This window comes from Aythya marila (assembly GCF_965140915.1).
Source record: "Aythya marila genome assembly, chromosome: 29".
NCBI lineage: Eukaryota > Metazoa > Chordata > Aves > Anseriformes > Anatidae > Aythya > Aythya marila.
In genome coordinates, this window is record NC_139070.1 from 2,744,898 (window position 1) to 2,767,993 (window position 23,096).

Consider the following 23,096-nt stretch of genomic DNA (forward strand, 5'->3'; position numbering starts at 1 on the left):
CAGGTGGGGGGGGCCGCCATGGGGTCGGGGGGAGGGGGAACGACACCGGGGGCTGGGCCTGGCACGCCCCCTCCCCCCCCTTCTCCCTCCCCCAAGACCCCAGGGTGAGTGGAACCCCCCCCAACACACACACACTGCCACCCCCACCCCCTCCCTGCTCTGCCCCAGCCCCAACCTGCCTCAATCCCCCCCCCACGGGCACTGGGGTCTGCCCCCCCCCGGCCTCCCCCCCCCCCCCAACGGCCACGGCCAAGGAGCAGCCGAGCCTGGGACGCGCCAAAACTGCACCAAAAGTCGGGGTCTGGCAAACTGGGGTGCGGCAGCATCAGGATGTGCCGGAACTGGGATGTACTGGAACGAACTGGGATGTGCCGGAACAAACTGGGATGTGCTGAAACTGCACCAAAAGTCAGGATGCAGCAAGACCAGGATGCAGCAGCATCGGGATGCGCAGCAATTGGGATGTGCTGGAACAAACTGGGATGTGCTGAGACTGGGATGCGCCAAAACTGGGATGTGCTGGAACAAACTGGGCTGTGCTGGGACAAACTGGGCTGTGCTGCAATGGGGATATGCCTGGCCTCGCACGCAGGCGCTGCCCCAGGGACTCGCCGCCGGGCACTGGGAGCCGTGCGCACCCCGGGGCGCCCAAACCCGGGAGGGCCCCGGAGCAGCGCGGCCACGGAGCCCCCGCGGCCACCGGCATCAAACGACGGGGACACGGCCGCAACCGCCATGGGGCCAAATTTGGGGCCGATTTGGCCCAAACGGCGGTGCTGCCCGGTGCTGCTGCCCGGTGCCGGTGCCCGGTGCCACATGCCCCCCTCCCCAGCCAAACCCGGGGGGAGGGGGGTGCAGCCATGCCCTGGTTCCCCCCCCCTCCCCGCTGCCCCCCTGTACATAACTCCGTTGGCCGGGGGCGCGGCCGCTCCTCTCTTTGTCTCTGTCCCCCCCTTTTCGGGGGTTTGGTACCTGCTGAGTCGGTTTAGAGGGTGGGGGGTGGGGGGCGCGGGGCCGGTAGCGCGGGGGGCACAGACCCCGGGGAGTTGACGTCTGCGGTGGAGACACCGGCGCTTAACTTATTTGCTATTTATTGCGGTTACTTTGGATAATTTAATTATTTTTTTCTTTTTTTTTTCCTCCTTTTATTTTTTTCTGTCTAAATAAAAGTTACAAAAAAAACAAAAACAAAAAAACCCTGACCCTCGATGGCTCTGAAGCGTCCCTGCCCGGGGAGGGGTCGGGAGGGACCCCGGGGATTTGGGGTTGGGTTCCCCCCCCCAGCCCCCTCCCAGCCCCGCGCCTGCCGCGGTGAAGGAAATGGCCACGGTTCCCAGCAGCTTCATCAATAAATCAATTTATTTAAAAGAATATGTTACAATTAATTACACTAAGTGACTTTACCAAACAACCGGAGTGGTTAGCGCTAGAGAACGAGGAACGAAACACCGGGAGCAGACCGGGAGGGGGGAGGCTTTTTTTTTTATTTTTTAAATTCCTCCTTTTTGCAGTTTTTTTAAATTTTTTTATTGTCGTTTATTTCCTTCACATTTCTGAATCACGAATAAAAAATACAAGATACCGTAGTGAAAACACCGTTAGAGTTCTCTCGAATAAATTAAAGATGTGTGCGTGGCAGCGCGGGGGGGGCAGCCGGGGGCGCGCTGGGTGGGGGGGGCCGAGCCCCCCGATTATTGCTGAGCCCGGGGGGGGCCCGGCTCCGTGTGATTAAAGCCGCGGCGCTTCCTGACCTACTTAGCCGGGCACGGAGCGGCGCTTTCGGTTTCCTTAAGGAAAAAAAGAAAAAAAAAAAAAAAAAAAAAAACAACAAAAACCCCAAACGCAGCGACCTGAAACCCAACAAGCGCTGTTTGCGTCGCAGAGCCTGGGCCAACGGGTTGGGAGCTCCAGGCCCCCCTCCCTCTGAAATTAAGGACTGAAAATGGTGGCAAACCCCCCGATTCGCACAATTTGAGTGCCCGGGACTGGCCCGCGGGGCGCCCGAGGACAGCGGCCGAGAAATCCCATTAGCGCGGTGAGTGCTAATTAATTCCCCGCGTGCGGCCTCGCTTCTGCTCTCGTGCCACTGCCCCGCCACGGGGACCTCAGGACCAGGAGGGGTCCCCGAGAATGCGGGGCCCGAGGCTGCCACGCTCACCCCGGGGGGGTTCCTGCTCCGGGGGGGCCCAGGGCTGATGGCGAGCGGCCTCCGGAGGCACCCGGCACCGAGCGGCCTCCATGGGGGAACCTCCGGTGGGGGAAAAGCGAAGTCAGAAGCTTGTAAACGTGCCGAGGTCCTTGTGCCAGGAGAGGTATTTCCCTGTAATGTTGCTGTGTTTTGATTTTTTTTTTCCTTTTTTTTTTTTTTTTCTCTAAAGTTAGTTTTTAAAAAAACAACACAATGAATCGGGGAGGGGGGGGAGATGCGTGTAAAAACGCAAGCTTAAAAAAGGTACTGCCACTGGTATGAAACCTTAAAAGAAAAATATATATGTATATACGTGCACGGCCTTTGTATATATAGCTTTGCAGTTTTTTTTCTCTTTTTTCTTTTTTTTTTTTTTTACATACATACATATATATGCCTGAACAGTGCAAATGGACGATGTCTCAGTTTCCAGTTGTATAAAACAGGAGCCCAGTCCGCCTTCTGGCATCGGACCCGGCTGGAAAGGAGCAGACAGAACACCCCGGGGCGAGCTCGCGCCGTCCGCCACCGCCTTCCCCTTGCCGCCGCCGAGCCTGCCCTTCTCCTCGCTGCTTAATTCCATAAACATGAAGTTCACAAATGGTATTATTATTAATAATATTTAGTTTAAGGGCTTTAATACAATAACAGAATTTGTAAGTGTTAATTTTGGGTGTGGGGGGGAGGGGGTTACGTTCTTCCGTGCCGAGGGGCTAAGTGGCCGCGTCCCTCTGCTGTGACCTGACCATCTGAAAGATGTTCTGCAAGAGAAGAGAAAGGAGAGGTCAGGGGCAGCCCCGCAGGATGGCTCCTGGCCCCCACGGTCCCACCCAGCGCAGCCCAGGGGCTCCCCGGCCTCCTCCTCCTCCTCTTCCTCCGCTGGCAGAGGAGCTGTGGCCGCAGGGAGCTACCCGGCCCCACCGCGGTGCAGCCGCTGAGCACGGGGCTGGGGGAGCTCCCCAGCGCCAGCCCCGCTGGCAGGGCAAGGTTTTGGTTTCTGCCTCAAATGCGAGGCTGTGGGGGAGGCACCGTGCAGGAGGACGCTCGGAGCCCTGGGGGAATGAGCTGAGGGTTGGGGCGCACCGGGTCCCATGGGTGCTGGTGGTCGCTGCTGTGGGTGGCGCGGCTCTGCGCGGTGTGGGGTGCGCGGGGGAGCCCTGGGCACGGCTTCGCTCCGGCACCACCGAGCCCCCCCGGGAGCTCGAGCAGAGGAAAGGAGGGCAGGAAGGAGGCCAGGAGCAGCCCCGGGGACCGGACGGATCCCCCCAGCTCCCTCCTGGCTCCACGAGCAGCCCTCCCTCCAGAAAAGGGCCAGAGGCTGCAAGTAACCCAAATTCCGCCTGCACGACTCCGCGCTTTCCCTGGAGCTGACCCGAGCCCAGCAGCTCTCAGCAGCTTCCCTGCCGCAGGAGGAGGATGGAGGACGGAGAATTTCCCCCATGGCTCTGCCCCAGGGCACCAGCTCCCTCCCAAGCAACTTGCACCCAACGCACCCCACTGCCCCCTGCCTTACCCTCGGCCCATCCTGTGGTGCGGCCAAGGGTGTCCCTTAAGGGCTTGGCGTAGAAAATAGGGCCACAAGGGTTGGGCAGCTCACAGAGCACCAAATACATCCATAAAGTATCTGCCAAGTTCCATCAATCTTTTTATTTTACACGAGGGAACGAAAATCACCCGGTGACCGCTCAGCAACGCTCCTGATCTGGAATTAGCCCCCCCTGCTCGTGCTGCTCCCATCAGAGCAGTGAGGGCAGCGGCCAGGCTTTGGGGTGCCGGGGGCAGCGGTGCCCCGCGGTGCTCCCCACGCCAGGAGCTGCGGCCAAAGGGTTCCCGGTACAGCAAGCGAGATCATGCAGACGCGAACGAATCCAACGGGACAAAAACCTTTCCCCCCGGCAGGGAAGTCCCGGGGTGCTCAGAAGTGAGGAGCCGCTGATGGAAGAGGGAAGGAAGAGAATGCCCCCGGTCTCCGTTCACCGAGGCCCCAGGAAGAGACGTCACGGGCTGCGGGAGGGCGCGGTGCCGTGTGCGGGCAGGGAGCGGCGCCAGCCCCGGCACAGCCCGCAGCCGGTTCCCGTGGCCGCCCAGCTCCGTGCCACCAACTCGCTGCCACAACTCCTGCAGGGAGCTCGGCACCTGGGGGGGGAGTTCCAGGCAGCCCCCCGAGCTGAGCCTGGCTCTTTCTTTCCTGGGGTGTCTCCGGGTTTTGCGGGCAGGGCACCGGCTTTGAAAGGGCAACGCAGGAACGCGGCCGCGTGCGCGAAGCCTTCACCCCGCTCTTCCTCAAGTGCGCCGGGTGCCCGGGGATCATTGGGGTTACCCCCGCGGGATGTTATCGCACAGGATCTGCCCGGCAGAGGAAGCATCGCAGGGGCGGGAGGCTCCCACACCCCCGCCAGCGCTGCGCAGCCCGCGCCGCTCCTTCCTGAGCGGTGACACATCCTGCACCCTCGGGTACAGCTTTCAGCTCAGTCAGAAGGGGCTCTCGCCCCGTTTGATGTCCCAACGCTTTCTAGCCAGCACCACGTAACTCCTGCCCACGAGGCGCACCTACGGGAACCGCTGGGGTTAACAGCTTTCTGCCTCACCGAACGCAACCGCGCTTCGGTTCTTTCGAGCTCAGTAACCTGCAGCTATTTCGGACGCCCGAGCGCGGAGCTAAAACGTGGGGCGGGAGCACGGCAACGCGAGGGGTCCGCAGCCACCGCCGGCGCTCCGAGTCCCCGCAGAGGAAGCTGCGAGCAGAGGTTTGCAGGGAGGCACCCGCAGAGGCCGCAGCTCCTGGCACGCGCCGCTCCACGAGCGCGTCAGAGCAGCGGGGGCCTCTCCGCAGGGCCCCTCCGTGTGAGGTGCTGGGCTAAGAGCCTACGCGAGGATATCCTAGGGGCGGGCAGGGAAGGCTCCCGGATGCTTCTCAGCGCATCTTGAGGCAATCGGAAGCGTTTAGCTTTGAATCCTGGCCAGCTGGAATGCGAAAGCGGCTGGGCAGAGGGCGGCAGCAGGAGAGGTGCGTTCGCGAGGCTACGACAGAAGCGGTTTCGCTCCTCACTAGGAAAGCGGCGCTGGGAACGGCACGGTCAGTCCCTAAGGGTCCTCACTCCATCGCAGAAGAACAAGAGAAAAAAAACACACACCACTAGCCCGCGGCTTCCAGGATAAAGTCTCTGGTCCTTTACAAGGCGAGCGGAGCCACAGCGTTTGTCCCCGTGCAGCTGCGCCCGTCCCCTCTCCTCCGGGGAGGCGAAGGGAGCCGCCGCTCGCGGCCGGAGCGTCGCATCCCGGGGCATCCGGAGACCGGCGGCGTCCAGGAGAGGGGCCCCAAACGTTCCTAACGTCAGCAAAGAGGCCTCGAGGCACAAAGCCACCTCTATCCCATCAAAAGCAGCAGTGGGGGGGGTTAGTCTGCGGGTTCCCTCCAAGGAGAAGCCACTAGGAAAGGGCACTGTTCTACGCTAACGGGAGCTGGAGCAGAGGAGCAGGAGACACTAGGTCCGCAGCACAGCAGCCAGGCTGGCTCACAGAGCACAGATGCTGTTTGTTTTCAGCCCAATTACCTTGCTGCACATATTGTCTTTACTGCAGTTCTTGTTATCCTTGTCTGTTGCTTCCTCCTCCACCTTTACAAGGGAAAAAAATAAAAAGGGTATAAATAAAAAAGCAGAGCCGGAGGGGACGGGAGGAGACTGAGCAGCTGCTGCTGCCGGAGCGGCTGGAAGAGCGTCGGGAAGGATCCGGGGTGCTGAGGGCGACGCCGTGGCCTCAGCAGGGAAGGAACGGGCCGGCCACGAGGGCGCCGGGCGGCCACACTTGCCTGGCTCCCTGCCCACATGGCCCCACGCCAGCCCCACCGACACGGGGAGCTGCGGAGGAGCTCGGCACGAGGCAGGCTGCCCCCTCGGGAAGCTTCTGCTCCACGATCCAAAGAGGCAACCACGAAGGCTTTGTTCCTCGAGGGGCAGAGAGGTCACCCCGGCAGGGACGCGGAGCCCAGAGCCCATTTCCTCGGCTCTGCACGCGGTGCTGAGCGCCGCCTGCTCCCCGTGCAAAGCCTGGGACTCCTCGTCCCGGCCTGCCTGCAAGTCTGTGGCCCCTCGTGAGAGCGCCTGCTCCAACCTCAGGCTGAGCCACGCCACTTTCCATGTTCACTACAAAACCCTGCTGGCCTTGCGCTCCTCCGTCCACTGCTGCGTCCCTGGGGCCGCACGGCTGCTGCGGTCTGTGCCTGACCCTGCGCTCCCCGTGTGTCTGCAGCGTCCTGCACCCAGCACAGCGCCAGCCCTGGGCCCTGGCCACACCGCGACGAGCACCAGCAGCCCTGCCCCGTGCCCAGCAGGTTGGAAACTTCCCCGTGGAGAAGGGAATCGTCCCTGTCCGGGAGCCTCCACGCCGGGCAGATCATCCTGGATCCCTTTCAGACTTGCCGTGTTTAAGCTCTGATCAGATCAAGGGCAAGGAGAGGCCCCAGCCTCCAGCAGCCGCTTCTCTCTGCTCCCAAAAGGGAGGGCGGCGACCTCCCCGGGACAGCAGGGGCCGGGGCACACGCGGCGGTGCTGCAGCAGCCACAGACGAGGTGCTTCCAGTCCCAGCCACCCTGCCAGCACGGAGCCGTCCCTGGGACGACCCGCGGTGACACCTCTCAACAGCTTCAGCAGGAGGAGGCCGAGCAGCCTCCTCAGGCTGGGACTCAAAATAAACCCTAACACCTCCCTGCTCCCCAGAATCTTTCTGCCAGAGGCTCTCGCGACCCCTCCTGAGTCATTCCGCAGCCCCCGTAACCCCGCCGCAGGACGGATGCTTTGCCCCCTGCACTCAGCAGCAGGCACCAGGGAATGACCGGGAACCAAGCAGCTCCTGGAGCTCCTCGCTCGGACACAACACGCGGCGCCCCGCACCCACAGAGCCTGAGACCCCCCCCACGCTCCCAGCAGAGCCCCCCCGCTGCTCCAAGCACCCAGCTGCTCCCCGCACAATCCTTCCTGCTCGGGCTGCGGGTCGGAGCCAGGCGGAGTCGCTTGCAGTAAAAAGCTGCCGAAAGAGGCAAAGCCGTTGCCCTGCAGCAGCGGGCCCTTACCTCCTTCCTCCACTTGAGCTCGCAGAAAACCCGTTCGAAGCACTCGTGCATGTAGTTGAACTGCAGAGAGAAAGCGGGCACGTGTCAGGCGGCGGCGCAGCGCCCATCGCCCTGCCCGTGCTGCCGGCTCCTCCTGGCGGCCGCCTGCCTCCCCGCCGCCTCCCGCTCGGAGCTGGGTGCTCCCCTCCAGCTCCCTGCGGATCCCAGAGGGAGGAACAAGCGGGATGCGACTCCTCCTTCCTCCTTCTCTGTCTGTGAGTAACGGGGGCACACTTACGTAGGGGGTGAAGATTTTAACCCATCGCGGTTTCTTCTCTCCGCGTGCGTACTCGAAACAAAACGCCATCCCCTCCTCGTCCGTGTCCCACCGCTGCATTTCGTCCCATTCAAACGCTATGACCTGGTTCTGAGCGGAGATAAAACCCCGTGAGCCCCGAGCCAGCAGCCCCTGGGCACGGGGGGGTTTAAGGCAGATCAGAAAAAGCCAAACCACGCACAGGGGGGGCGAGGGCAGGGAGTGATGCCCCATGCTGCCAGCCAGCGGCAGTCCCAAGCCCCAGAGCCCCGGGCAAGCTGCTCCCCCTTCCTACGAAGCCGAGGTGGGTACCGGGACCCCGGGCAGAGCCCTGCTGTGCCCCTCACCTCCAGCTGGCCCTCCTCGGTGCAGGCGTGGAGTTTAAAGTGCTTGATGCTGATGGCCGTGATGACATGTCCCTTCCGCCGGGAGTCACAGGAGCAGTGGGGGAAGATGATCTCGTTGTAACCCTCACACGTCCGCAACATGTTCAGGTACTGCAGGGGGAAAGCGACAGCGCTGGACGGGGACCCAGCCTCCTCCTGCCACCCTCGTGCTAACGGCCCCCGACCTGTCTTTGGTCATCAGAAAGCCCGGGAGAGCAGCAGGAACAAAAGTGCCATGGGATGAGCCACGTGGGGGAAGCGTCTATTTATTGCCCCTTACCATTAGTTAATAATTAAGAGGTTATTTGAACTCGTTTCTTGGCTTAGTGCTTCAGGTGACTGTGCTGGGGGTCCAACGCAGCCCCCCAGTAGGGGCCTGAGAGCTACAGCAAAGGGGCTCGGGGCAGGACCCCGAGCAGGACCCCGAGCCACCCCTCTATGAGCACAGCCAGCAGCAGCCGGGGCGCAGAGCTGGGGAAAGAGCAGCCCCAGGCACCCCAGGAGTTATTTACAAGTCAGATTCTTCTGCTGCTTGATCTTCGAGCCAAGCTCGCGTCTGGCGGCTGAGCTCGGGGCACCCCCCTGCTCCCCCACATCTACGCCAGGCAGGCTCAGCGAGTCGCACCGAGCCCCCAGGCACTCGCTGGGCAAAGCGATAAGAGGCAGAAAATCGGTCGGGCAGACAGACAGCGAGATCTGACACGGGATTTGCAACCTGGGGAGACTTCTGCCAGGCAAAAAAGACACTAAGAGACGGGGGCAGGGGACACAGCGAGCAGCACTGCGAGCAGAGCAGTGCCCGTGCCTCTTGGCCAGCCCAGTGCCACTGCTTGAGGCAGAAGACGACCTTTGCCTCTCCATTACTGGGAACAGCTGCTCCCAAAGGGCTGGGGGTGGAGGACTGCTACACGGCGCGTTAAGCACCTCACCTCTCAGCACTGGCAGTAACACGCCAGGTTTATCGCTGCCTTGTTTGGAGCCCAGTCAATTCGTGGCCGTGCCAAGGACAAGCAGCTGATGGAGCTCACTGGGCACACGGGGCGGTTTTGTTTCGGGCAGCAGCAGACCCGTGGGCACGGCCCAGCCCCACGCCTGGCACTGCTGCTCGCCTGCAACCCTGCCGAGGCCTCTGTGCCAAACCGACGCTCCCACAGCTCTCTGGGGTTATTGCTTTCCAAGGAAAGATGTTTTTCAAGGCTGCAGCTATCTCCTTCCCAGACTCGGCACTGCACGGCACTTGCCGGAGGAAGCAACCAGGACAGGTAGGACAACTCACCATGACCATCTTTCTCTGCTCACACAGCTTCTGTAACTGGTAGGACTTCTCCTCTGCTTTGATGTAGCCTTTCTTGACATCATCGACAGCCTGAAACAGAAAAAGGGAAAGAACACCCAGGAGGTCAGGCCCCAGGATCTCCTCGCAGTGCTTCGCCTGCCCCAGCTCACAGCCCCGCAGTCCATCGTGCACCCAGCGAGGGCCGGGCTCGGCGACTCCAGCCCCGAGCCTCTGCCTGCCTCGGGCAGCACGCAGATGCCTGGGTCTAGGAGGGCTCTGATAGAAAATTCCCCAGATGGATCTGCAAATGCTGGTACTTGGAATCCTGCCTCTGCCTTTGGGCATCGTCCGCTACAACCCTTCCACCACAGACACACGCAGCCGCCTCCAGCAGAGCAGCACAGGCTTTGTTTTCAAACACCGTGCTGCTGGAGGGCAGTGCTGCCATGCAAAGGCTGCTTCACTCTTCGGGAGTGAGCAGGTACACAGCACTGCCTTTAGCAGCACAGCCTCACCCTACTCAGCCAGGACCCCTGCCCTCGCACCAAGCAGCTCGTGAAGCTGCCAGCCAGTCTGGGGCATCGCTGAGCTTGCTAACAGCTCTTTTCTCAGTTTGTGTCAGAGGCTGGTACTTGTCAGTTGGAAGTGTTGGGACAGCGTTTTTGGTGGCTGAGACAGAGCAGGATTTAGCTCACTGAACTGTGCAGGTGTCTACCTCTGAGCTGCTCGTCCTAGACCAGCTGTACACAGGCAGAGCACAGCTCCTCTCAGGCTCACTTCACCCCAGAGCAGCTGCATGGAAGGGGTTGAGTGAAAGCACAGGCAGGAACATCCCCACCAGCTCACCGCAGAGCTGCCGACTCACCCAGCCACCAGCCCGTGCTCCTCAAAGCTGCCTGAGCAGTGCCAGCCCTCAAGCTCCCGCTCTGCTGCCAGGACACCAAGGCACAGCGGCGTCTGGAGTGGTTCTGGGAGCCAGGCGCTTGGCTACCAGCAGGCGTTGGCTCACCTCCAGCAAGAAATCGCAGCTCCTGCCCAAAGAGCTCGCGGGCACCTACCTGATGGAAGAAGTAGGTGACTGCCAAGTCATTGTCGTTGAGAAGAACCTCCTCCTCTGTAGTGAAAAGCCATTTCCGGATGGTCAGGCATGTTCCCGGCACTGCCGAGGTGTAGTTCTGCACGTAGAGTTTGTGGGGGAATTCGTTGGGCGCCAGCTTGCGCACTGGAAGAAGCACAGGACACCGAGGTCAGCTGGGCTCAGCACCTGCTTCTGCGGTGCTGGACCCCAGGGGTCCCTCGCAGTGGGCCCTGGCACACAAACAGGAATTAATTCCCTGAAGATCAAACTCCTCCCGGCTGATGGGGGAGGACGCGGGTGCTGCCCCGCTGCCACCCATGCGGCCGGGCAGGGCATGAGCTGAGGACAACCCCACCGAGCGTGGTCCCCAGGAGCCATCACAGCAGCCCGATGTCACCCTCTGCTGAGCACGGGGAGGATCACCCTGCCCAAGGTCACAGAATCACAAATGTCTTGGGTTGGGAGGGACCTGCTGGAGCTCAAGAAGAGTTTGGACAACACTCTGAGACGTGCTTTGATTGCCTGTCAGAGCCAGGCTGGCTCTGGCAGGTCCCTGTCCCTCTGGTGCTGGGGCCCCAGAGCTGAGCACAAGGCTGCAGGCAGGGTCTCAGGGAGCAGAGCAGAGGACACGATCCCCTCACACTGCTCCAGGGCACTGCGATGCGTGGCGCTGCCCCCACACTGTGACTTGCTGCTCAAGGCCATCTCCAGCTCCCCACGGGAGCGTTCTGGGCTCGTTTCCATTTCCCTGCAGCTTCCTCGGAAGGGCCCCTCCGCATCACGGCGGGCTGAGGCAGCCTGCTGCCATGAGTCCTGCCCGCACTGCCCCTGTCGATGCTCACTGCGTTCAGAGCTGCTGCTGCTGCTTTCCTTCACGGTGATGGATGAGAAGGGGAGCTCGGCACGTCTCCTTCGTCAGGTAGGGTACGGTCACTGTCTCCCTGCAGCCGGAGCTAACAGCTCCCAGGGAAATTAAATGGAGCGCATCCAGACAGGAATAAATGGGGATGCTCACGGCGAGCGTCCGGAACGCGCAGGCCGTAAAGGTTAACTGGAGATTTTCCTGTTCTGAGTGCTGTGCTTCTCAAACTGCTCAGAGCAACGGGGCACCACCAGCACCAGCCAGGGCCTGGCAGCCTGAACGCCCCCCGTGGGACTGTGCCCACAAGTGGCAGCATCCCACCTCCTGCTCCGGGCTCCCTGCACGGCCCAGGTCAGCACCCAAGTACAACCCCAGCTTGTCTTCCGAGCTGGGTCGCTTCAGGAGGGCTTTAGGAAGGCCCAAGTTGTCCCTGCCACTTGGCCAGAATTTTGAAGTGTGAGGAGCAGTCCCAGAGATCTCCCCCTAAAACTGCACAGCTTGCAGTAACTCCAGGGTGAGTCTGAGGCAGGCAGAGCTGGCGACCCAGAAATGAAGGCACCCAGCTGGGAAGGAGACGTGCACTTGGCTCAAAAGGCAGTGCAGGAACAAGCCCAAACCACCACACCCACTCAGCAGCATGACCTGGGCAGTTTGGACACCTCAGGTTCAGCGCAGGTGGGGGAGCCGAGACCAGGCAGAGACCTCAGCACGCTCCGAGCTGGGAGGACGGGGATTTGCAATTCACAACGCACCAAAAGAGTCGCCCAGAATCCTGCAGCCAGGGCTCAAACACCCCCAGGATTCAGAGGCTGAAGGACAGACGGGTCAGCTCGCAGCACGCATCCCCTCTGGGCCGGGCCATCACGCCCCCTCTACGTGTGAGCAGACTAAATCCAGTTCCCTCTGCAGCCCCCCTGCTCCACACCGAGACGCTTTTGGTGCCCCCTCTCCAGGCAGCCACGTTTCAGTGCTGCCGGCCGCTCTCTCTGCTGGCTGGGCCCTTTGAACTGCAGTAAAACGCTTCTCAGTTAACAAGAGGCTCGTCTCCTTGAACTGTTTAAGAACTGGAAAGTCAAGCAGCAGCAGAAAAAGCCATCAAACTTTGAGGGCTCCTCATTATCAGAATCTGCTGCGCCTGCCCGATTCCTCCCAGGGGCTCCTGACTTTGTGAGCACAGATAAGGCCCAAATGAGTGCCACCAGGCTCTGCTAGCACCGCCGAGCTCCCTCCTCGGCTGCCTGTGGGCACCAAAGGGATGAAAAGACTTACCAAAGGAGTGATTGATCACTTCAAACAAGGCGAAGTAGTTTGCGGTAATACTGTCCATTCCAACTTTAGCAGCCACAGCCTAGAGCAACCAGAGGGGAAAACGGAGTGAGCAAAGCAGGAGCCAGCACCCGGCAGTCCCCGTGCAGGGCAAGGCCAGCACCGTGCAGGTTATTCCAAGTATTCATTAACCCGAGGCGTTAGTCATCAAGGAAAGCCTGAATGTTATTCTTCCTGCAAAATCAGAGCTTTTCTTTAGTGAGGGCCCAGACTCGCGTGCTTTTGCCTTCCTGCAAACCGCAGACTGCAACTGCCCCCACTGCTGACAATTAGGTCATCTGCTCCTCCGACGCCTCTGCTTTCAGTTCCTGATGGAGGAGCACACCTCCCCGAGGAGCTGGCTCCAACACCACTTCTGCCCTGCATGCTAATACCACAGCCACATCCCACAGACCTCGGCGGAGGCGATGTGAACTTCAGCAGGTCGCGTCCCAAGTGCCTGAAGGCACCACGAGTCTGCCAAAAGCACCACGACTCTGCCAAAGGCACCACGAGTCTCCTCCAGCAGCGGGATTCTGCTGCGCAAAGCAGGAGCTCCTGCGGTCCTGCTCTTTTGCAACCCTTCAGCTCCTCGCTTGCAGCAGCACTTTGAGTTCCCCTTTTAATTAGTCTGCCCCCATCGCCTTATTCCCCCTCCTTCATCGACAACTTCCATCTCTCTCCAGCAGTGCTGGCTGAAGTCAGTTGTTCTTCACCTTCCGCTCCAAGCACGGGGCCTTCGGGCCGCCTGCAGACCTGGAACCTGCCCAGACCATTCCCCAGGGGTCACTCCCTTCACGCCCAGCTCGCTGTCCTGCCACGCAGCCAGAGGCGCGTGCCGGACGCAGACAGCTCTTGGATCCAGCTCCTCCTCTGCAGCCACAACACCCGATCTGCCTGGTGCTTCGAGCCATCCGCCAGCTTTCAGATACTATCAGTGGAAATTAATTCAGCGATGACTCCGTCCTTGCAGCCAAGACTGCCAAAGAAAATGCTGCTTCAGCACGGCGTGAGGTTGGAGCTCGCCAGCATTCCTGCCCTCTGCGAAGCAGCACTAGTGCCTACCTGCACTCGAGAACCCAGCGGGCACCTCTGGGCCTTGGTTCATGCCTGAATCATGTTAATTTTCCAGTCAGGGGAAAAAAAACAAACCAGAACACAACAAAAAGTAGCTCACCTGGTACACCTGATCTGTAGTGCTGTTCTTTTTGACTCTGACTGTCACTGTTGTTATATCTGGTAGTGCTACCCTGAGCTCCACGTCTGAGACACCATTGTAATTCTAGAGAAAGGCAAAAAGAAGGCAGAAATCAGCCAGAAATCAGAGTCCACCAGACGTGGCTGCAGGGGCTGGGAATCGCCGCTCCCAGCTGCAGCCCAGAGCTGGGCCCAGGGTCCCGTGCGTGCCCTGAGCAGATGCCCCCGCTCGCTGCCACGAGCTGAGCCCTGAGCTCGACTTTACTGAGCTCCAGGAGCGCAGTGGGGGGAATTCCTGAGCTCCACGGACCAGGCCTGGTGCTGGCTGACTAACGTGGTCACTCGTGCACTCTCACGTCTAGCAGCCAGCTGCTCTGCAAGCCTCAGGAATCTGCTTCCAGGCTGCGTGGGGGAATTCTGAAAGGAGGAAGATGTGAGCTCTGCTTCGAGGCAGGACGCCAAGCAAACTGCTCCGGACCACGCCGGGGAGGATTTTCCAGTTGTGGCTTTGTCAGTGAGGAGCGAGAGAAAGCTTTGAGCCAGAGCAACTGAATGCACCACGGAAAAGTTGGGAAAAGAGCAATGGCCAGAGGGCAAACAGCGGCTTTGCTGCTGCGGGCAACCCAAACCCGGGCAGAAGCAAGTCAGACGAGCTGGTATTTAACGTGCCTGCTGCCTTTCTGCCCAGCAGCTGCCGAACGCCAGCAGCTCACACACACAACTCCCGGGGCTGCCACCAGCAGCAGGAACCAGCAGGCACACTGCTGCGGGGCCACGGAGGCCCAGGGCAGGCAGCGAGGCCTCGCACCCGGTTCTGGTCCTCCAAGAGCGGCCTCGGAGCCGTTCCCAGCTCCTGCTACAAGGAGAGGCTTCCTACAAGCAATAGCTGGCAGCGAACCGCAGCCTTGGTTTTCTGCTCCGGCGTTCGATTTGCCCAGCTGAGGTTTTGCTGGGGAGGATCCTCGCACTCTGACCCAGTCTCCCCACGCCTCCGTACCAGGGGAGGCCGAGTTCCAGTGCCGTGCCCGCGTGCCTACCTCGTCCGACTCCGACAGGAACTCCTGCATGATGTCGCTCTCGCCGATGACGCGTATCGAGCACACTGCGGGACAGAGAGCAGGGGTCACGGCCTTGTCCCGGGGTGAGGGGGGGCACAGGCTGGCAGAGGCTGCAGGGTAAGAGCACCCGCCTGTCCCGCGGCCTGCAGGAAACTGGGGAGGCACCGGGAGCCTGGCAAAGCCTCCTGACACAAGTGCTTTGCAGGCTGCACCAGGGCTGCTGGCACGGGGGCCAATACACCCCGAATCCCCCCAAGACAGCAAGCAACAAGCGTGCAGCGGCGCTGAGGAACTCACTGCTGAAATAATCCCCGGGGGGAAACCCAGGCTGCGGGCACGCGGCCAACAGGAGGCTCCGACTGCACTGGGAAGTGGGCAAGGATTTCATAAATGCGTTATCCCAGAGGGAACGAAGCTGTCTGGGGACTCGGGCCAGGCTCAGTACATAACCTGGGACAAAACTGTACCAGGCTGCATCCCCGTGCACGCAGCCTGCCGTTTCCTCCAGCTGGGATGAAGGCGAAGGAGCAGGGCTGGGACAGCAGCGGGGTGGGGGAACCTGCCCCGGGCCACACCGGTGGGGCCGAGGGGCTTCGTGCCTGGGTATGGGCAAGCCTGAGCTCAGCACTGCGGGCCCCAAACCCAGCCCAGCCACACTGTGAGCTTCTTTCCCTGGCTGACAAACAAAAGCCCGTGCAGCTCGAGCTTCCAGGTCTCCCAGGGAAGGACGGGCCCCGAGGACTCGCTGCCTGCTGTGAGGAGGGTGGCGTGCGGCCGCACGGCTGCCTGGGCGCTGCGCCCAGCCCCGCACCTTTCTCCAGGTACTCCTCCAGCCCTCGCCGCCGGGCATCCAGCTGCTGCTCCGACAGGGAGAACGGCCACTTCCCCGGCAGCCGCGGGAAGGTGAAGTTGGCGAATTCCCGCTTCAGGTTCTGGTGCAGGATGGCAAACTCGCGGTACCGCTTGGAGCAGAGCTGGCGGCCCGCCATGTAAACGTTGTACACCTGCAGGGAGCAGAGCAGGGGCTGGCTGGGGCGCAGAGAGCTTTCCGAGAGCAATCAGGCACGGCGCTGCCTCCCCGGAGCCACGGGCAGCCCCAAGCAGCCCCGAGCAGCCCCCTCCCGTCCCCGGGGAGCACGGCCCCGCCGCCACTCACCACGAACTTCTCGCCGTTCTGCTCCACGTGCTTGTAGGTGGGGATGGAGATGGGCACAGCCTGCTTCTCCGTGTAGTCGTAGAACGACTGCCCCAAGGAGTCATCGCTGGGGTCGAGGTTATCGGCCTCGTGGGGAGGCACCGACAGCACCGTCAGGATCAGCTCCTTCTCCCCGGCGCGGATCAGGTCCACCACTTGTTTGTGGGTCGCTCCCTCGACGTTCACCCCGTTCCTGCGAGAGAGGGCAGAAAAGCCATAAGCAAGGCAGGGGGGACGGCAGAGCTTTCAAACCATGCCAGGAGCAGCCCAGAAACTCTTCCCATAACTGCTTCCCTCGAAAATCCGCCAGCTGCAGGTGACTGACACCTCCACGGCTTCAGCTCTCTTCCCACAATGGGTTACACAAGCTAAAGAGGAGCAAAAAAAAACCCAACCCACTTAGTTTGTGTTAAAATTCTGCAAGTTCTGCTCCAGTGGCAGTGGGTTTTGCAGCTCAGCTCCGCCTGCACAGCAGCAGGAGGGCGAGCGCTGCTCTGGGCTGAGCTGCTCCAACTTCTGCTGGCGATCTCTCGGGCTGGTGGTTACGGAGTTGTCTGATGGCTTCGGGCACAGGTAAAGCACTGCACGGCACGTTCGCACCCAGACCGTGAGCCTTCTCCTCTCAGCTCAAGGGAAACACACGAGGTGACCACAGAATTGAGGAACACCACCACTGAGTGCGTAACTAGGGCAAAGGCCAGCTCCTGCCCTCGGCAGCCCCAAAACACAAGGTAGATTTCCAAAAATCTGCGCTGAAGCTTCCGGATGAACAAGAATGAGAACGCAGGCTCGGGCGCTTGGAGGGCGAGGGTAAGAGGCTTCAGAGGCTGCTGCTCCCAGCTGCCGAGACGAGCACCCGTGAGCCCACGGGCGCGCTGCCAGGGGAGATGAGATCTCTCCAGTTCCTCCTCGACAGGCCCGGGAGCGCTGCCGCAACGAGTACGGGCTTCCAGCTCTTGCACTGCTCCAGCCTGACTGCAAGAGCTCGTCCAGCGATGCCCCGAGGCCCACGGAAGCCCCGGGACACCTCGGAGCGTTCCTGCCCTTCCTGCTCGCCCTGAAGCCGCCACCCGGCTCTCGCTTGGCCCGGAGATGGCGAACCCAGAGAGACGCCGCTCTGAAATCCAGCCCGAGGTCCAGACAGAGCTGCAAGGCTCTCTTCCAAATCTGGAAAAGGATGGGGCTGCTTTTCTTTCTGATAAGGGCTAAATTTAGTAGTGAGCCTCCAGAAAGTTGCGGTGTCTCCGTACGGAGCTCGGCACCCGAACCATCCCCTGCAGGAACAGCCCCAGGCAGGGCGCTGCCCTCGGGAGGCAGCCGCGGCACCCATGGGTGACCAGGGCTCACACCCCCCCCTGAGCCCACCTGCCCAGGGCTCCAACATGCGCCAATGGCCCCCCCAGACCCCCATCCTCATTTACACCATGGAGGGGCTCGGCCGGGACACTCGGCACAGCCCCTGCCCCGTGCTGCTGCCCTGAGCTCTGGAGGGATGCTGAAAGGCGCCTGCGCCCCCCCGGCCGTGTGGCCTCCCCACGAAGCCACCCTGCGAGCCAGCGAGCCACCCCAGCTCGCCTCAAATCAAGGGTGAGATTTAATTTCAAGCCCTAGCACTGGAAGGAAAGAGAACAGCTCTCCCCGCTCCGCATCGATCGCTTTTATTGAGCTTTTACTTAGGAGAATCACGCCGGAAAGACCCGATCTCAGCTTCCAGGCCTGGGGGAGAGAACCCAGGCTCAGCACCAAGCTCAAAGAGCTCCAAGACAGAGCGCCCGCACCGCGCCAGGCGTTGGACAGGCCTGGACATCGGCTGCAGGTCACACCGTGTGATGCAGACACGCTGGGGACAGAGCAGAGCGGTGTCTGCTCACCTTAATGGGCTGGAAAGCCCCAAAAGAACTGGGTTTGGGAAGGGCAAGGCCAGGGAGTGAGCGGCCGCAGGCTGGCTCAGCACCCAGCCATGCGAGCGCCCAGCAAGGGCAGAAGCGCCGAGATGGACGCGGTGACGCTGTGGGTCCCCTCCGGCTCAGGACTCTGTGTGACCTTGGGATATTCACTGTGACCCCGGGATATTCCCTGTGTGACCTCGGGATATTCACTGTGACCTCGGGATTTTCCCTGTGAGACCCTCGGGATTCTCCCTGGCACACACCAGACCTCGAGGACGAGGCGCGTTTGCCAGCGCAGCGCTCCCCCACACTCCGGCACCGAGGAGCAGGCGCCTCAGAGCCAGGAGCAGGTTTCACTTCTCCCATTTGCACACTGAATGACTCATTTTCTGTGAAGACTTCTTAAAATTTCCCAACTGCCTGTCAAGAGAAGACAAGGAAATTTGCTGCAGAAAGCCTGCAAGACGCTTCCCTGAGATTAAGCCCGCAGCCTGCCTTTGTGCCTTGCTGAGCCCAAACCACGCAGCCAACAAAACACCCGAGGAAAGCTCCAGTCCCCTCCGAGGCAGGAGCCTCGCCCTCCTGCGTGAACGTTTCCAAGGAGAGACGGGCGCTTCGGCATCCCGACCCCTCTCCCTACTGAGGCTGTTCCCCCAGCTCAGCTCCAAACCCCTGGGCTTTGTCACGGCTGAGGCTCCCCTGCAGGACGCCCCCGGGACCGTCCATGCCCAGCAGCCCCCCCATGGCCCCAGCTCCAGCTCAGATCGTGTCCTTCCCCCCGGGGGGGATGAGAAACGGCCTCGAGTGCTCCAAGCCTTGGCCTCGATGAGCAAGGAGCAGGGCAGGCAGGCGAAGCCTCCCGTAAGCCCCTGGGGCACGTCCTGCCAGGGTGCTCGGCGGAGGCCACGCAGCGTTTCCCCATCCCCAACCTTCCTCAAACGGCTGCGAAATCCAGAGCCAGCATTCGTGCAAACAGATCAAAAAAACCAGGCAGAAACCATGAAGTGCAGCTCCTGTGACCTCCCCTATGCCTCCGACAGAGGCTGGGCTCGTTACCATCTCCACAGCCGCCTCTCCTGACATTTTAAGGAAGTTTTCAGGTCCCTGGGCACATTTCCGAGCTCTGCTCTGGCAAACAGCACAGCTGCCGTTTGCCGGCTCCAATTACGAGAGCACCAACTCCTCGTAAATGAACACCTGAAACACCCTGAAAGAAGACAAGGCACGTGATGAGTGTTTCAGCAGGTTAAAAGCTAAATATTACTCACAGGAAAACAAATATTGACTTCACAGGTAGTCCTGCTGAAAAAGGACAAACGTTTTGGACGCTTCGGAAGCCAGACGTGCACCAAGCCCTTTGGAGGTGCAGGTACCAGCAGCCAGCTCCCAGCCCGCCCAGCACCAGCTCCAAACACACGGCCGGGGTCGAGGCCTCCTCGGTTTCTCCTTCCTGGATCCAGCACGAGGGCAGCTCACAGGGAGCCCCAGGGCCAGCACGGCGCAGAGCTGGACATTCCCATATCCCCACACCAAAGCAGTGACCTTTCGCCCTCCCCTCGCTTCTCCTGGGGGGAACTCACGCTGCTGACGACAGCTTGAGCCCGTGACAGGGCACTGGTTTCCCAGCTGAGCCCTGAGCAGCCCCGTGGCCCACAGGGCTTGCTGCTGCTGCTGACATTTCCCTGCAGGCATGGGTCCGAACCCCGGCGAAAGGAAACCCTCCTGTCCTAGGGACAGTACCCTGAGAGGCTGCCCAGAACTGCTGGGACCGGTGACCAAGGAGGGGACACAACGCGCGGGGAAGGCACCGCAGGACGCCAGGGCCTGCATCAGCCGTCCCTGCGGGGCAGCCGCTGCCACCTGACCACCAGGTCCTTATCTCGGGTCCTTATCTCGGGTCCTTATCTCACACACTTGCTGCAGAGGCTTCCAGCAACCGCAGCGGGGAAACAACCTCCGTGTGGCCGTTCTGGCACATCGCTCACCACTCGGGGCCACGAGCTGGGGCGCCACACACCACAGGAGTCCAGAGCAAGAGGCAAGGTTTGCTGCGCCGTGGGGCTGCTGAGACGGGCAGCCTGACGGGCTCGGGCCGAGGCACCCCGCTGCCCCTTCCAGGAGGGGATTTGCTGGCGACGCGCCCCGTGTGTGGGCAGCAGAACGCTGCCAAGAAGCAGCAGCAGCAGCAGCCACCTCCTTTTTAGGGTCAGTCTGTGCTTCCCCACGGCACAGTCGTCTCCGGGGCAATCCACGGGGTTAGACTTTGGACCACGAGGAGATAAAAGTCTGAGTCCGGATGGATGGAGCCGGTCACCGGGAGGAGCGCTAAGGAAGCGCCCTCATGCAGAGCCCCGCGGTGTGGGGAGCGGCCCCAGGGGCGGATCTCACCTCCATCCAGATTTTCCCTCCGTCGGGATTAGCGACGATTGTCATTCAGGGCGATAATCAAGAGCTCAATTAGCTCTCATTGTCTGTCTCCAATGCCCTCAACACCCACAAACACACAAGGAGCTAAGGAGATTAGGGAGCACACCAGAGTTATGTTGCAAAACCAGCCTCCGACAGCCAGCTCTGAGCTACACGCTAGGCACAGAGCGCGATACAGCGACGGACGGCAGGAGATGGCAGGAGAGGGCTGCAATGAGTGCAGGAACCCAAAACCCCTGGGACAATGCCCAAAACCTCCACGGGTCACAGACAAGGGCTGGGAGCACCTTGCCATGCTTCCCCGTGGGGAAAACCAGGCTCAGGTGGTGCTGCTGCAGGGCTGGGACCTGGTGAGGAGCCAGATGCTGCCCACCGAGCTCCGGCCACGGAGCTCTCATTTCTCCAGCCCCAGCTCCAGCAGCCTCCACCTGAACCCATTTGTTTGGACCCCCCCGCCCCGTGCACGCTGCTCAGCGCCCAGACGAGAGCAGGACACACGGACAGCTCCGGGACAGAGCTCCCAGGAACGCCACCCCCGGCACCGCGCTGGGTGCCGCTGCACTAAGGAAGGAAAAGCAGCGCTATTCTGGGAGGCCGTGGTATTGTTTCCGACTCCAGCTCACAGCCGTGCTCGGATTTATTCGCAGGAGCTGGCTTTTATCAGATCCAGGAGGGTCAACGCCTGCGAAACGGGACCGGTGCTGCCCGGGACCTGTAGGGCCGGCGCACGCAGCCGGGTTAACGACCCTGACAGAGAGCCAAAACCATCTCACGGCACTACGAGGAGCCACACGGATTAATTAGGAAGCGGCTTCCCCCTGGAGAGGGGCAGGGAGGAAATCCCCGCTCCTGCGGCCGCTGCTCCCTGCCCGAGCTGTCCGGACGCCGGTGCCGCAGGCTGTGAGCAGACCTCAGCTGCTGCCTCAGCTCCTGCACCGCTGCCGAAGCTCAGAGCAAAGCTCAGGCCGAGCCTTCCACCTGCCTGAGAAGCCAGGACCGAGCCCCGGCTCCTCAGCACCCCCCTCCTGGCCCCCACAGCGCTTCCCCAGCAGAGGATTTCAGCTGGGCGCCTCGCCACGCTCACAAACATTCCCCTGGGTCAATAAATGCTGCTCCCGAGCAGGTGCCCCAGGTGCAGAACTCACCCCCGGACACCTCTGCGAGGGAAATCAAAGCCAGGAGCGTTTGGGGCCCACAGGAGAGCGCCCGAGGCCAGCACCGTGCCCACAGCAGGGCCCGGCCGGGGAGTTTGGGCTCTGTGGGGCCAGGCACCGCCGCTGCAGCCCGCGAGGACCGGCAGCGAGGCAATCCCGCTGCTGTAAATCCCTGTAATTAATTAGTAATTGGACTTCCCCAGCCCAGCCCGACCTACAGCCGCGCAGGGACCGGGGGCACACGGAGCCAGCCCAAGGAACCGCACGGCCACAGGGAGAGAAACCCGGACGGGCCGGGGCGCACCTGATGCCAGCCCCCAGATCTGGGGGGCTGTCCTTTCCCCAGCTCTCCCCCAGGACGCAGCCCCCTGTCCCCGTCCCTGCCCCCCCCGGGCTCTGTCCCGCTCTCCTCCGGGTTCCTCCCCACGCAGCCGTGACCCCACGGGGAGGAGAATTTGGGGTGGGGGCTCCCATGGATGTTTCCTCCTGGGGGGTCCCACCGCAGAGCCCCCCAGGTTCACGTGCTCCTGGGGCTGCCGGGCTGCACCGGGCCGAGGGTCCAGGGCCCTGCCCCGAGCCGCCCCCCCCGCAGAGCGGCTCCTCGGGGAGGCTGCGACCCCCACCCCCTCCGCACCCCCCCTCTGAGACCCCCAAACCCCCACCTTCCGAGGAGGGGGGGCCGCGCCCCTGCCCCCCGCGGGGGTCTCCTAAAGGACCGGGAGACGGGAGAGGCTGGCGGAGCCCCCATAGCGAGGGGGGGTGGGGGGCAGCCCCCAAACCCCCCCAATAACCCCCCCCGTGAGGGGCGGCCAGAGCCTGGCTCCGTGAGGCGGCTCCGTGCTGGGGGGGGGGGCCCGGAGCCCCCCGCAGCCCCCCGCACGCCCCCCCCCGGTCTCCACGGAGGGCCCCGGCCCCGGCCCAGCCCCCCGGTTCCCCCCCAGCCCCCCTCCCCGTACTCACACCTCCAGGATGCGGTCGCCCTTGCGGACCCCGGCGCGGTCGGCGGCCCCCCCGCCCAGCACGGCGCTGACGTGCTGCAGCGGCGCGTACAGCTCGCCGTTGATGCTCCGCAGCTGGCCGCCCTCGCTCACTTGGCCGCGCACGTTGAAGCCGTAGCCGGACTCGGACTTGACGATGCGCACCACCCGCGGCCCCCCCGGCCCCCCCGGCGCCCCCTCGCCGCCGCCGTTGCGCTGCGGCCCCGCCGCCGAGCGCGGCAGCCCCTCGCCCTCCTCGTCCGCCATCTTGGCGAGCAGCGCCCGGCCGGCCCGTCACGCGCCCCCGGCCGCGCCGGCCACCGTACGGAGCCGCCCTCCGCTCGGGGAAACGGCATGCTGGGAAATGTAGTCCGCGGCCTCTTCCCTCTACCAACCCCCGCCCCAGCATGAGGCAGCGGGGGATGCTGGGAAGTGTAGTCCGCCGCGCGGCCTCGCGAGGCGTTCTGGGAGATGTAGTGCCGCGCCTCGGCCGTCGCCCTGGCAACGGGGGCAGCGCTGGAAGGTCCCGGGCCTGGCCCAGGAGGCAGCGCCCGAGGGCGGCGGGGCCAAGAGCCCCGGAGGGGGCAGCCCCAGACGGACACGGCCCCAAAACCCTCCCCAGGCTCCAGGGCAGGCTCCTGGGGTGCCCCCTGCAGCCCCTGGGGACGCAGGGGGAGAGGGAAGGGCTGCAGGCAGCGGGCACAGCTTGGGTCAGGGAGGGAAGGAGCAGGGGAAGGG

At 62.4% G+C, this 23,096-nt stretch overlaps 1 protein-coding gene across 2 annotated transcripts; it reads right to left on the minus strand.

The window, feature by feature from the left end:
• Positions 1–1,345: 1,345 nt before the first annotated feature.
• Positions 1,346–22,625, minus strand: SNX27 (sorting nexin 27; the record flags this gene model as incomplete). 2 transcript variants are annotated; one of them, XM_082780674.1, is made up of 13 exons in its annotated part: positions 1,346–2,949; positions 5,743–5,805; positions 7,260–7,319; positions 7,537–7,665; positions 7,902–8,051; positions 9,217–9,306; positions 10,275–10,438; positions 12,426–12,504; positions 13,639–13,743; positions 14,696–14,760; positions 15,528–15,720; positions 15,873–16,104; positions 22,342–22,625. In XM_082780674.1, the coding sequence occupies 13 exons, from the start codon at positions 22,623–22,625 to the stop codon at positions 2,902–2,904; spliced, it is 1,662 nt and encodes a 553-aa protein (XP_082636800.1). In that variant the 3' UTR covers positions 1,346–2,901. The 2 variants fall into 2 exon arrangements, with proteins under 2 accessions (XP_082636800.1, XP_082636801.1); XM_082780675.1 differs by lacking the exon at positions 5,743–5,805.
• Between the last annotated feature and the right edge of the window lie 471 nt (positions 22,626–23,096).